This window comes from Lutra lutra, chromosome 15 (assembly GCF_902655055.1).
Source record: "Lutra lutra chromosome 15, mLutLut1.2, whole genome shotgun sequence".
NCBI lineage: Eukaryota > Metazoa > Chordata > Mammalia > Carnivora > Mustelidae > Lutra > Lutra lutra.
The window spans coordinates 23,998,335-24,011,147 of NC_062292.1; the positions used below are offsets into that span (position 1 = coordinate 23,998,335).

Consider the following 12,813-nt stretch of genomic DNA (forward strand, 5'->3'; position numbering starts at 1 on the left):
ACTGAAGAGATGTTAAGTTCTCCAGAATGAGGAGCTCTCTGTGGGCCTCATCACAATACAACATTATTAATGCAAGCTATTTGTCCTACTATGTGTAAATATTTTTTACTTGTCAGTTGGGAAATTCTGTGACACATTGTTCTTAATGTTAAACTATAACTTAAGAAAAAAAAAATACATGACCTCAGAAGAACGTTCCTGCATACATTTCCTTTCTGGTTTTTTCCCAAGTGTTCTACTCACCCAGATACAGGCTAAAAGTAAGGTGGTAATTATGTGAAATATAGTAGCAACTTTAGTCTGAAATGTTTAAAGTTAAAGTTTATTTGTATTCTTTGTAGGAATATCAATAAAAGACCTCAAACGTATCTATATCTGTACATGTACAAGAACCATCAAAAATTATTCACAGAACAAAAATAAATCTTCTTTAGGACAAACCCAGGTAATGAAATGTAGATAGGGATCTCACGTATGGAACAATCTAAGTGCTACCAGCACAAAAATATGGCTTTAAAAATAAAATAAAATCTTGGGTTTTGTTTTTCTAAGGTGTATTTCTCTTTCTTGAAATAAAAAATAAATTATTTAGAGTTATCATTGTAAAATAGTCATGTGCACTAACACATTCTTATTAAGGCCCTGGAGATGAAAAACAGAATCAAATTTAGAAGGTAAATTCCTCACAAGTGTGACTCGGGTTAGTGTGCTGCTGTCTGCTTGGGTTAATTCTAATGTTACTAGGAAATATCTAAGCACCAGTCAAAATTTAACCTTTACTATTTATTTCCACTTTTCTGCAGGATAGTGGTCATTGAGTCAATAATATTTTAACCTTTTGGCGAACTGGGAACTGAGTTTAGAAATGACATAAATATGATATTTATACATGAACATTTGAAACCCTCCCACGGATGTTGGAGGCCCCTAAAACATCGCTTCTGTGGAAATCTTTCTACAAATACAGATAGATCTGGTTTTAGGTCCCAAATGAAAACATTTCCTAGTAGAACATGAGGGCATTTGAATGAAAAAGAAGAAAGCAGTAGGAAATGCGAATGTAGGCTGAGACAGGGGCAGAACAACCCCTTTGCTCTGCTGGAGTGGCTCACTGTCTTCGCCATCGTCCTGCAGGCTTGGTTTCTCAAACACCTGAGGATCAACTGACCAGGAACCAAAGCTCCTTCTTTCTGGAACCTGCTCTCAGATCAGTGATATTCAGCTTTCTCTCTATGACCCGCATGGTATCAATGACGATAGCTAGGAATCTTGAGACAATGTCAGACCAAATCAATTTCAAGTCACTTTAACATATATACATATAACACATATGGTACATTTTAAAGAGGAATGAACCACAGTCATAACATCTAACAAATGAGAGCACAAAACCTAAAAGCTCAAGAAAGTCTGGGGATTGCTGTTCTGTAAGATGGACTAACATTCAGAAAAAGGAAGCCCTAGGAATTATGTGTTTTGTGTGGCTGTGCATGTTGCCTTTCCACTCATCTGTGTATTTTAAGATCAGGCAAAGGATATATAAATCCTGTTTCCTCGAACGTTTGGGCTACTGAGAAGGCTGCCATCCCTCAGTCCCCTTTTGGATCATGGATCTTCCTCACGTTCTTTCACTCCTCATAAGATATTTATTCCGTCTCATGCAAATTTCATCAATTTTGTCCTTTCTAAACTCAAGAGAATTCATAACTGGGTCATGACAACAAGAGAATGCTTCTAGAACTAATAATAATCACTTGAACATGGAAAGAGATTCTATTTAAAAATTCAACACCCCAACATATCTTGCCTTTAATAGACTAGTAAAATAGGTCTTCCAGTTGACACATTGATAAAAACAAAGTATCCCAAATTCTTGGCCCTCAGGTAATGGGTGGGAAGACAACTACTGACTGCTGGGGCAAGCAGGTGATTTCACACGTGACTTGAGAAGGGGAATGGAGAAGGCCTTTTTGGTTCCACAATCTGTAGGAGAAGGTGGCCCCTATGGGTACAGCTGACAATAAACTGAGGCTGTGGCCCAGTGAAAAGTCTAGTCTGGTGACCAGCCTCGGCTCCAGGTCACGTGGGACTTAGGTAATCCCGGAGAAGGTTCCTTCCCCAAGTTCAGCTTTCTCAGGAACTCCGAACTGGAGCTAACCAGCACACAACCCAGGTGCAAGGCAAAGCAAATACGAATGCAAACTCACTCCATGATCACAGTCTTGCCCTGGGACGTCCGATAAGAACCTGCTCTGCCCCTGGGGTACCTCTCAGGACAGTGTGAGAGTCAGGGGCCGAAAGAACCACAGCTCTGTGAACAAAGGCTGAGGTCGACCAAGATCTGGAAAACTTTAAGTCCAGCAAATTCTCAAGGTCATACAGCAGTCAGAGGCAGAAACTCCTGCTCTTTCACTGTCCAACACCATCACAGGGACAGGTGGCAGCAGACCAGAGAGAGCAACTTGTGACCAACTTGATACCCAGTGAAGACAAGAAACAGCGACGACAGCTCATTTTAAAACGATGAGCTCATTTTACCACATTCTCCTCACAAATGGGCTGCCCTGGACTCCGATGGCACCTCGGTGAGTGTGCCTGGGGCATGGTGGGCGCTCAGGTGTCTGTTCTAGTTACCTAGATGTCAACTCCCGTGTCTCGGCTTTTGTTGCAGAGACCTGGGGAACATCAGGACCTGGTGGAAATGTCACTCTTTCTGCTGCTCCGGCTCAGAAAGCCTGTTGCTCCAGTGATATAAAAAGGGAGTACAAAAAGGGCTTTCCTGAACTCCTAAATCCTACTCACACTGTGCTTGTCAACAGCCAAGTCTGGTGGTCAGCTTAGACAAGCACTTCTCAAACACTTCGCCTGAACCCCAGATGCCACTGGACTGCGGTCCAGGCTGCAGCCCACATCGTGATGTGTGCCTGGAGGAGGATCGCGGCCACGGCGATCTCAACCCGCCTGCCTCTCCTCGACTGTGCCCTCCTCCCCGCAGAACATCCGGATGTAGTTCTTTGGGCTGAAGCAAAGCCAATTAAGCAATTAACTCCATAAAAACTGTCAGCTGTTTGCTGCAGTCTTCCAGACTTAAAAATCTTTCAGAGTAAGTTCTACAGATGGCAGCTTCTCTCAAGAAATTCTCAGAAAAATGTTTGGATAGGAACAGGCTCAAAGGATAATCTAAAACGTAACATCTGGCAACAGATCTGAACTTCTAGCTGACTTCTAATTTGATTTCTTTTTTTTTTTTTTTTACTCTTTTCATTCAAGACAACCTGGTAAGAGAGGGCTGCATCTGAGGGGCTCAGATGCCAACAAGATCAATGCCAACAAGATCTAGGCAGCCATCCAGCCATCACAAGCACATTTGTTTTTGTGTGTCTCCCCCAACCCCCAATACAGGTAAGCTTATCTGCCTTCTGTAATCCATAACCAACACTTCGAGCTTCCAAACTTCAATGCAAGACATCACCCAAGTTACAGACTTAAGGCCAACCGAGATTGACACCTCTTTGACCAGGCTTTCTGCGACCCGATGGAAGGATTTACAGAGAGCGGATTAAACGTGACTGGAGCGGAGAATAGCTTTAAATGAGGACACCTGTGTTCACACCCCCCAGCCAACACAGGGCACACCTTCAGAATTAGTAAGATGGGTTTCCTATTCAAGGAAGGAGTTTTGACCACAGTGCACCCTGAACTTTGAGGGAGGAGTCAAGAATTTGTAAAACAACTACCAGGGGGTCAAGAAATTAACCAAGTGCCAAAATCTGAGGGCATGAAAACTGTAGATCAAATAAGCTGGATGAGCAGCCCGATTGACAGCTCTGACCGGCAGAAACGAGACTAGGAAGGGAAATGTTTTAAAAGGTTGTGGGGCGGGGGGCTTTGGGAGGTTGCTGAGATGCAAGGTCCAACACAGAGATCCACCTGGGAGAGGCCAGGGCTCAGGAGGTCCGAGCACCAGCCCGGGGCACCGTGAGAAATGTCTTATGTAGAAACACTCACTCTGTGCATAGGGCTCCCTTGGGTCTTTGTTTTTGTTTTCCCCCTCTCTCCTTTCCTTTTCCTTTTTTTTTTTTTTAATTTCCTTAAAGTTTATAATTTAAAATAAACATCCTTAACTTTTTTGAGATACGTTGTTGCTTTTTCAGGATAAAGAACTGCTTAGATCTTGCTTAAAGAGATTCAAAGCCCTTTTAACATTATATCTGACAGCAGAGAAAGCATGAACTTGTCCTATCTGTGCAGTTATATGTACATATGTGTGTGTATATATGTATATATATTTGTATATATAATGTCTGTTTTAACACGTAACATTCCATACTTCTGATAATCAGGTTTGCATTCAAGATGACACTTCACACCTCTGGAAAAAAGGTAGTAAACTAGCTTCCATGACTGTTTCTATCCTACAATAAAGCCAAGGATGACAGTTGGTGAAACAGAGTAATTATTGCCAAATCTACGAAGAGCATAGGAGTAACAACTGAAACGCATGGTCCTTGCACTTTTAGTTTTCTTTGTTTATACACGGAATCATGACTTTTAAGAGAGCCATACTTTGGATCCGGATTTCCTTTCCAAATTTTAGTGAGGGAATTAGAAGAAGCCATTTCAAAGCTAAAGATTGAGTTAAAATTACCCTGCCCAGAGATTTGCTAGTACAGTGGATAAAATCTTTATCCCAAACAAAATTGTAAGTTACAAATAGAAAAGTTTTTTTTTTTTGTTTGTTTGTTTGTTTTTTTAAATAGGAAATATTCAGAGATTCCTGCTATGGTAGGGTTAGCCCTTTTCTGTGTGGAAGAAAGGGTGTTTATTCTGGATGGCTTATGGACAGCATATTTGAACAACCTCTCCAGGGGAGAGTGAACCCTGTTGGTGAAGACTGCTCCCGCTATGGGGGAGGAAAGGGCAGTGGGTGTGTGAAGATGAAGATGGTATGCAGAGACACAAATATTTATAGTTCTGTAAACTCTAAAGAGGAAAAAGAACACCCTTTATTACAACTGGGGTTAAAAAAAGCCCCCTATCTAAAATGGAAAATTCCCATCTGCTGTAGACAGAAGGAAATAGACATGAACAGGAGTTCGATGGAAATCACTCCTAAAGTCCAGTTTTGATGCAACAGCTCTTATCTGTGTCTTCTGAAACAGTGTATCCCCAAATCGGATTAGCTGTCCATCCAGAACCAGTCTTGGTTGATCAGTGGGATCAATTGTTTTGGTTGGTTCTTGGTATTTGTACGTTCTCTTACAGGACAAGGGGGCCAGAGTGGGGTTTTAGACCGGCAGATGAATCCCTGAACAATTCATTCTCACGATGTCCTATTGCACTCCACGTGCTTCTATCCGACAGACCCTCGGTCTCTACCTACCGAGCCCGCGGGCTCATCGCTCACTCACACCTCGTTCCTACTTTTTCCTCCTCTAACAACCGCAGTGCTTTCAACAAGAGGAAAACAATAATAAAAATAGTAATAATTAAAAAGGTATTCTACATTATTCACTTCCTTTTGGTATATTACAGTGGTATTTTCTGTACATGGCCCAGAACTAAGTTCCCTATGTACATAGAGACATGGGGGAAAAGCATCGACCTTGGAAGTCTCAGCCTTATGCCCTGAAAGACAAGGTTCCTTTCTTCATTCGAGAGTGTCTCGCCACTCTACTGTTCAGAAGTAGCAACATTCTGTAAACCTGGGGGGTTGGGGAGAGGGCTGGGGCCAGGAGAGTGGGGACATTTCCTTCTGTCTCCTCCCACAGTCTGTGTGTTCACCAAGGCTGTCAGCAGCTGCTGTTTTTGAATTCACCATTCTCCGTGATGGAAAGCTTGGTGGGGTTGGTGGGGGAGAGGCCATTGCGGACCTGCATGCTGTAGCGCTCCTTCACCTGCGTCAGCGCGCTCATCAGTCGGGTGTTGGCCGAATCCAGCGACACGATCCGCTTTTCCTGCAACACACCAATCGGGGCTTTATTCGAGCCACGTGCAGGAAACCCCATGGTAATGCTCTGCTAAAGGACTGTTCTAGTGCTTTCTACCAAACAGCGGTACACATGATGCTTCCCAGACAAATGGAACGTCTCTGCCTCTTTCTGCACCCTACTCAGGTTCGGCTTCCCTGAGCCCAGTGGGTCTGTGTTTCTTTTCTCTCTCTTTTCTCCTTGCAGCACAGCAGGACTGGTTGTTGATAACCCCTTGCGACGCGAGGATGATGTGAACGAGACACCAGGTATTACTTCTGACTGTGCAACAGGGGTGTCAAGCTGCCTTATGGGATTAAGTGCTTTGGGTCAAAATTAAAACATAGACATTAGGTGGCAAAGAAAGAAGCACCAGAGGTTTCATTTCACAGAGGAGAAGTGCATGTGCTCTATGGGTTCTTGGCCCCTCAAGAGGGCCCATCAGTCACATTTGAAGAGAATTCACACTGTGCTCAAATTACAACAATACATGGTGGCAGTTTCTAGTCACCAACAAAGTGAGGACGCAACAGCAAGAGGGGAAAAGCAGCCAGAAGCTCAGACCAAGGGGTCATTTGAATATGGGAAGGGAGATGTGGCCGAAGGGGGGCGCCATGAACATAACACATGGAAACAAACAGAGAACACAAGCTCCTCGACTCATTCCAGCTCAGAGTTACTCCAGGAAAGCTACCCAATAAGGAGATTGCTTTCATTTTACTTTTGAGTCTCTGGGGGGAAAAAATGCTTTAGGACCAATTTTTGGAACCAAACGTTGAATACACATGCACGAAAAAAAAACCCCAAGAGGAAAAAGGGCCAACCCCCCAACCAAAATATGGCAATCTAAAGGAAAGTAGGCTCATCTAAGTATAAGAAAAAAAAATCATCCCATCAAAATATTATCAGTCTCGCAAAGATTAGGAGAGAAACCCTAATCTTAGTTTCAGCAGGTAGGGAGATCATTCCAGAACCTATCCAACATAAAGCTGTCACTTTTCAGAAAAGAGGCTTATGGTGAGAAGGGTCCATGAAATTAACAAGAAAAAACTCGAGGAACAACCCCCAAAGCCAAGAGGAGTTTTCCTCCCCTGGAGTGTCTGACTTTACTCCAGGAAAACTGTGGTAAGGTGGGTCACGGCAAGGTGCAGAGAGGACAGGAAGGGCTAAGGGTTGGATGCTGCTCCTTGCTAGTGGGCAGCAGCTCCCCAAGGGCCATGCCGGGGTGCTCCCAGCACTGAGCTGCCAGGAGGGAGGACCACTGCCCTCCACTGCCCTGGGGAATGCTGGAGGCAAAAGCATATGGATAATAGCATCAAGTAATGCTCCCCTTTAATCTCCTACTCTGGGGGTGGGGCAGGGCAGCAGGGCTAGGGGTTTCAAAAGTATGAAAAAAAAAACCCCATTCCTAGCATTAAAAAAATGTCCTCCTTACTCTGATGGAGGTCTTAAGTAGTAAGATACATAGTCAGCATTATTAGGTAAGCATTCATCTAGTATAAAATGCTTTTTATTTTGGGAGGGTAGCTCATGTTACCAGGGTAGCAAAACTCAATGAAAGATCTGGAGACTTAAAAAATGTAATTCAAAAAAATCATAGCTAATGGAGTTTATTGGGATAACAAGTCTAGATCTTTAAAAAGCAAGTAGGTAAGGACTGGCCAGTGGTTACCAGGAAACAAGACATGGGGGGCCAAATACAACATTTCCCCTTCTGGTTAAAAATGGCCTCTGGGGGCGCCTGGGTGGCTCAGTGGGTTAAGCCTCTGCCTTCGGCTCAGGTCATTATCTCAGGGTTCTGGGACTGAGCCCTGCATCAGGCTCTCTGCTCAGCAGGGGGCCTGCTTCCCCCTCCTCTTATGCCTGCCTCCCGGTCTACTTGTGATCTCTCTGTGAAATAAATAAAATCTTAAAAAAAAAAAAAAGAAAAAAGAAAAAGAATGGCCTCTGAACAGAATAACTGGTAATATCCTGAAATGATTTAAAAAGAAATTTCAGGATTAGGATAAATTATAAGGCCCCAATATGAAGGAAAGTAGGATTCTTCAGGTTTACCCCCCCAAATTTTTTAATTTTTAAGGCATTCGTAAAAAATTATTTGATTCTTAAAGGGTCAAAAAAAGAGGCAAAGAATGATTGCAATCATTTATTTCCTATGAGAGTTCCAGCTGAAGCCAAATAACCCCCGGCTGAACAGCCAGAAGTTTCCAAGTGGACAAATCCCCTTTTGTAATTCCCCCCACTGCCAACGTCTCAAAATAAAATAAAAAGTGAAAGAAAAATAATCAAACAGGGACTTTTGTAAGTCAAGTTAGTTGGCAGAAGATGCTCTGACATTTTGATTCCGCCTGGGTTGGAAGGCAAAGCAATCCCCATCCAAAGGGATTTCCAGTGTGTGGGGAGTGCAGGAGCTGGAATGGGTAGGAGGCCAGTGTCCTGGGCCAGGGCTGGGAACTGCTCAGCTAGAGAACGGACCGGGTTTACTTGCCTGTTTGAATAATCTCATCTCCATTTATGACCTGTAATTTAACACAGCGGAGATGTCACTTGCAACAGTAACTAGGCAGCTGCTTGCTTCTCAGAGGAGGAAGCCCTTCTCTGTTCTCCATCTGAGTCACATGGAGGGATCCTGGGGGGTGAAAGTGGCACAGTCCCTGGTCTGATGCTTCAGAAATGGTCCCCTTACTTCCATCAACAGGATCCCCGTGGTCTACAAGGTCTAAGACAGCTGGTTCTGTCCTGGCCAGTGGAACGCTCACCTCCCTGCAGGGCCAGTTAGAAGGCGGCTGGCCCAGGCCTCACGACATAAACTCCAGGAGAAGAACGGGCTGGCCTCAGTGACAAGCCTTGCCCAGAGGGGAGCAGGGGTGCTGCTGAAGATGAAAATCAGTACACTGAGCACCAGGCCTTTAGTGCTTTGGGAAATGCTGGGCTCAGCTCGAATATAAGCAACCGTATTCACTTCAGAAATATTTTCCACTACCAGTGGCACCAAGGAAGATGGCGGGGACCTAAAAGTATGGGCTACCTCCCTGGGAAGGCTTCACCCCAAACATGGTGCGTTCTAGTAAATGATGCCAAAGGGCTGCTCTGCTCCATCAGACACTCGTGATGTAAGATTTATCCCGACAGAGGAGAGGGTCTGATATAGAAGGTCATTCATTACAAAAGTTGCCCAAAGATGTTCGAAGTCTTCTGCTATAATAAGACTTTAATGTATCAGTAAGACAACAGCCAGAATTGGAGGTTATTATTTTTTTTTTAATTTGTTTTAGTGTTTATGATCTGTGCTATATACGGGACCCTGTTTTTCAAAATGTGGTCCAGTGAATTCTCCCAAGTATTCTTCACGGTGGGCTTACTGCACAGTAATGCCTGTGTTTGACAAAGTGATTTACTATATTTAGCCAACCTCGGTGGGCTTTCATCCATGAGCTAAAAGTGGTCCTTGCTGGTGGTGCTCAGTCCGAGCAGTTGGAATGTCATCTACGGAAGGTCCCATTGGTTTGACCAAAATAGTCCATGTAATCAAAGCATTTGAAAACCACTGCCTTGAGGTATGGACCCAAAATATCTAGTTTAGCCAGACCACAAGTGGACGCTGACTGATGCTCTGAGGATCACAGTTCACCCGTCCCTGAACAACAACGACCTCCTGGTTTACTGAGAGAAAGTCCTTACTTTCCAGAGCTTTTGAGGCCTGATCGATCCTACTCCCTTCTTGTGTTCACTGTCCAAGCCCAAATCCTGTTTCGCACCCAGTCATCTTGCTCCCGATGTCAAGACAGGGGACGGGAGTGGGTAGAAATTGTCAGAAGCTCATGAGGATGTGCTGTCAGGCAGTCGGAAGAGGGAAATGCTCTGTGCACAGAGCCACGACTGTGACACACCCAAGCTTCCTCTGCTTAAGATGGGCATAGTTCTCGACCAGCTGGAATTATGAAAATGGTCTGTTTTATCTCATCAGAACCAAAAATCTCTCCTGGTGTGATTATCAAGAGGACTCTCTCTGTATTATTTTGTCACACTGAAAATCCAGAAGTGAAAACTTACTAACATTGGTTTTTCTGACTTAATTGCTTTCTGTATCCAGGTTGTTTCTCTGAAGACTGTGGGATGAATTTTTATAGTATGTATGGCAGGATGGCCTTGTCTCTACCAACTCTCCCTCACCCACCTTGGGGACACCCAGAAAGGTTTAAAACAAGGACCAAGTCGGATAATTACAGCAAACCTTTCTTCTGATTCTTATGAGATCCAAATATCCAGAAACTACAGAGTCCCAAGTATTCTAGGAGCTATGCTGATGAGAGCGTCACAGCTCACACTGGCCTACAGGCTGGGGGTGTCTGTGGAACATGGGACCCAGGAAGCCTCCTTCCATGGTTCTGCCTTCAGCTTCCCTCCTAACTCCTTTGAAAGATAAATCCCATCCCCCATTAAACCCTGTCAGGAAACCAGACCGCAGGTGTTAAGTGCATGCTTAATAGTCCCGGGGGCTCCGACATGGATGGTCCCCTATGCAGAGAAGAGAGTAGAACATAAAGTCCTTGCTCCCATTTTTATTCCATAGCTTGGGGATATGATAAGGTCTTGAGGGTGACACATGCAAACCCATGAGGGTTGGCTGTCTCCAGGAAGGGGATATATTCGGAGGCTAGAGCAGCCACTATCAAAACCGCACCTGTCTTTTGTTCTTTGTTTTACTCTAAGCAATACAACCATATTTAGCAATGATAAAATGAAACCAAATCAGCAATGTTTCCTGCCTCCTGGATTTGGCTCGCATCACTGACGTGCCCTGTGAGGTGCTCTCGGCAGTCATTGCGCCATTGTGGGTATAAGCTAGAGTGAGTGGTGTGGGTATAATATAATTGTGCTGTGGGTATAAGCTAGAGTGAGTGGTGTGGGTATAATATAATTGTGCTGTGGGTATAAGCTAGAGTGAGCAGAGGCCCAGGTTCTGATTTCATCAAGACTGAGAGGCTCTCTAAGCACAGCGCCGACAAAGGAGGGCAGCCAAGCAAGTCCCAAGCATCACTGCCAAACCCTGCACCAGAAGAATTGCAAGGAAAGGTACCTGCCACAGCCCTGTCTTTCCCCTCCAGTTCCACTCGTATGTGGGGCTCGAGGTCGATGGCACAGTGGACGTGACTAACAAGACCGTGAACATCACAGCCAAGCGACGGTCAGTGGAGGTCACAAGCCAGACACATGCGGTGTGCTTCTCACAGTCACCCCCTTAGAGAACACCCTCCTTTCCATGAGGAAAGAAGGAAACCCCATCATGCAGTAGGTTAAGATTTGTCAAGCAACTGCCCTAAGCACGCTAATACTTTGCTGGGTTAACAGACTTGTCACCAGTCAAAGAAAGGAAAAGTAATGCAGGTCACATAGAAACTCTTTTAATCTTCAAAAGGTAATGCTGAGAACTTTCCAATGACCCATTTTTGCAGTACATGCCTTGGCATTTCGAAAGGGCTGGAAGTCGGGAAATTTAACAGTCATTACAAACAAGTGCTTCCTACTAGATTCAAGGCCTGCTCACCTGTGCATCAATTATTTTTTGCTTTGCATCAATAACTGCTTGCATCTCAGCGTGATCCTTCTTCAGTTCCTCTTCCACAGCCATCAGCCTAGAACGTGGCAGCAAGGAGACATCGAGAACGTCAAAGAGAGCCAGCTGACATAGGGGACAAGATACCCAAACTCAGCAGAGTTCAGATTGCCACTCCTCTCCAACGAGAGGTCCGTAATCATGCTTACTTTCTTCTCTCCCACCTTGAAAGGAGACATCCAAGGCTGACCTCTTGGCCAGTGACCGGATCCCACGCATTTTCATCTCCTCTGGGTCAGGGTCCCCAAAATCACTTCCTCCCTCTCCTCTGTCAGATCCTTCCCCCTCCAGGGCAGAGTTTATTTCATCACAAACTATCAAATCAACCAGAAGCAAACAAACAACCCCTTCTTACTCTCAAGTTCCCTGGTGACAAGCTGTCCCTTCTCTCCTTGCACAGCTAAGTTTCTCAGAGTGTGCTACGCTTAGTCGGCCTACTTTCTCTCTCAGGCACCACCTGCATCTTAACCCATGGACTTTCGACTCCATGAAACAGCTCAAAGACTGCTAATTCCCTCCATGTTTCTGAAACAACAAACTTTTTCTGTCTTCATTTTGCTTGACCCCTCAGTAGCATTTGACAAGAGGGAAGCACAGTGGTTATGAGCCTGGGCTCTGGAGCCTGACTTTCTGGCTTCAAGTCCTGGCTGCCCCACTCAGTGACCTCGGGCAGGTGACTTCATGGATTTGGAGCCCGTTTCTTTATTTGTAAAATAGGAACAATGCCTGCCTCAGAGGTTGGCATTAAACACATCTTCATTAACAGATCAAACCAATTGTGAAGTCCTTAACAAAGTGCCTGGCCCATGGTGGGTGCTGTTTAAGTGTCTGGAACAACTGAGCCCTCCAGCAGACTCTCGGGACATCTTGGCACTCTCTGTCTCTTAGTTCTCTGGCCCTAAAGATATCCAGTGATGCTGCCCTTCTACGTCTCTAGACTCACAAAGACCTAAGTGACCCCTGGACGTTAAATACTAAGACCTTGCAAGTGAGTTGCTACGTTTCCATTTTTTCTAATTATTATGATGGAAGACTACTTGGGTCTTCAAAAGAAGGCTGGTAAGTCTCATATCTGGAAAACGTTAAGCGATATGGTCCCGCATCACATCCGTAGGGAGTCCCACAGAGCATATGCAGAACTGAAGCGGCTTCGGCTGCCGCGACTTCAGGATTCTCGGGTTCAGCCTCCGATCTCCCTGTGCCCCAAGCTGGCCCACACCCCCAACT

At 44.8% G+C, this 12,813-nt stretch overlaps 1 protein-coding gene across 1 annotated transcript in view; it reads right to left on the reverse strand.

The window, feature by feature from the left end:
• Positions 1–306: 306 nt before the first annotated feature.
• Positions 307–12,813, reverse strand: part of RASAL2 (RAS protein activator like 2) — a 359,939-nt gene continuing 347,432 nt past the window's right edge. Inside the window, 2 exon segments of the mRNA XM_047703675.1 lie at positions 307–5,957; positions 11,518–11,605. Coding sequence (XP_047559631.1) covers positions 5,793–5,957; positions 11,518–11,605 — 253 coding nt within the window. The 3' untranslated portion in view covers positions 307–5,792.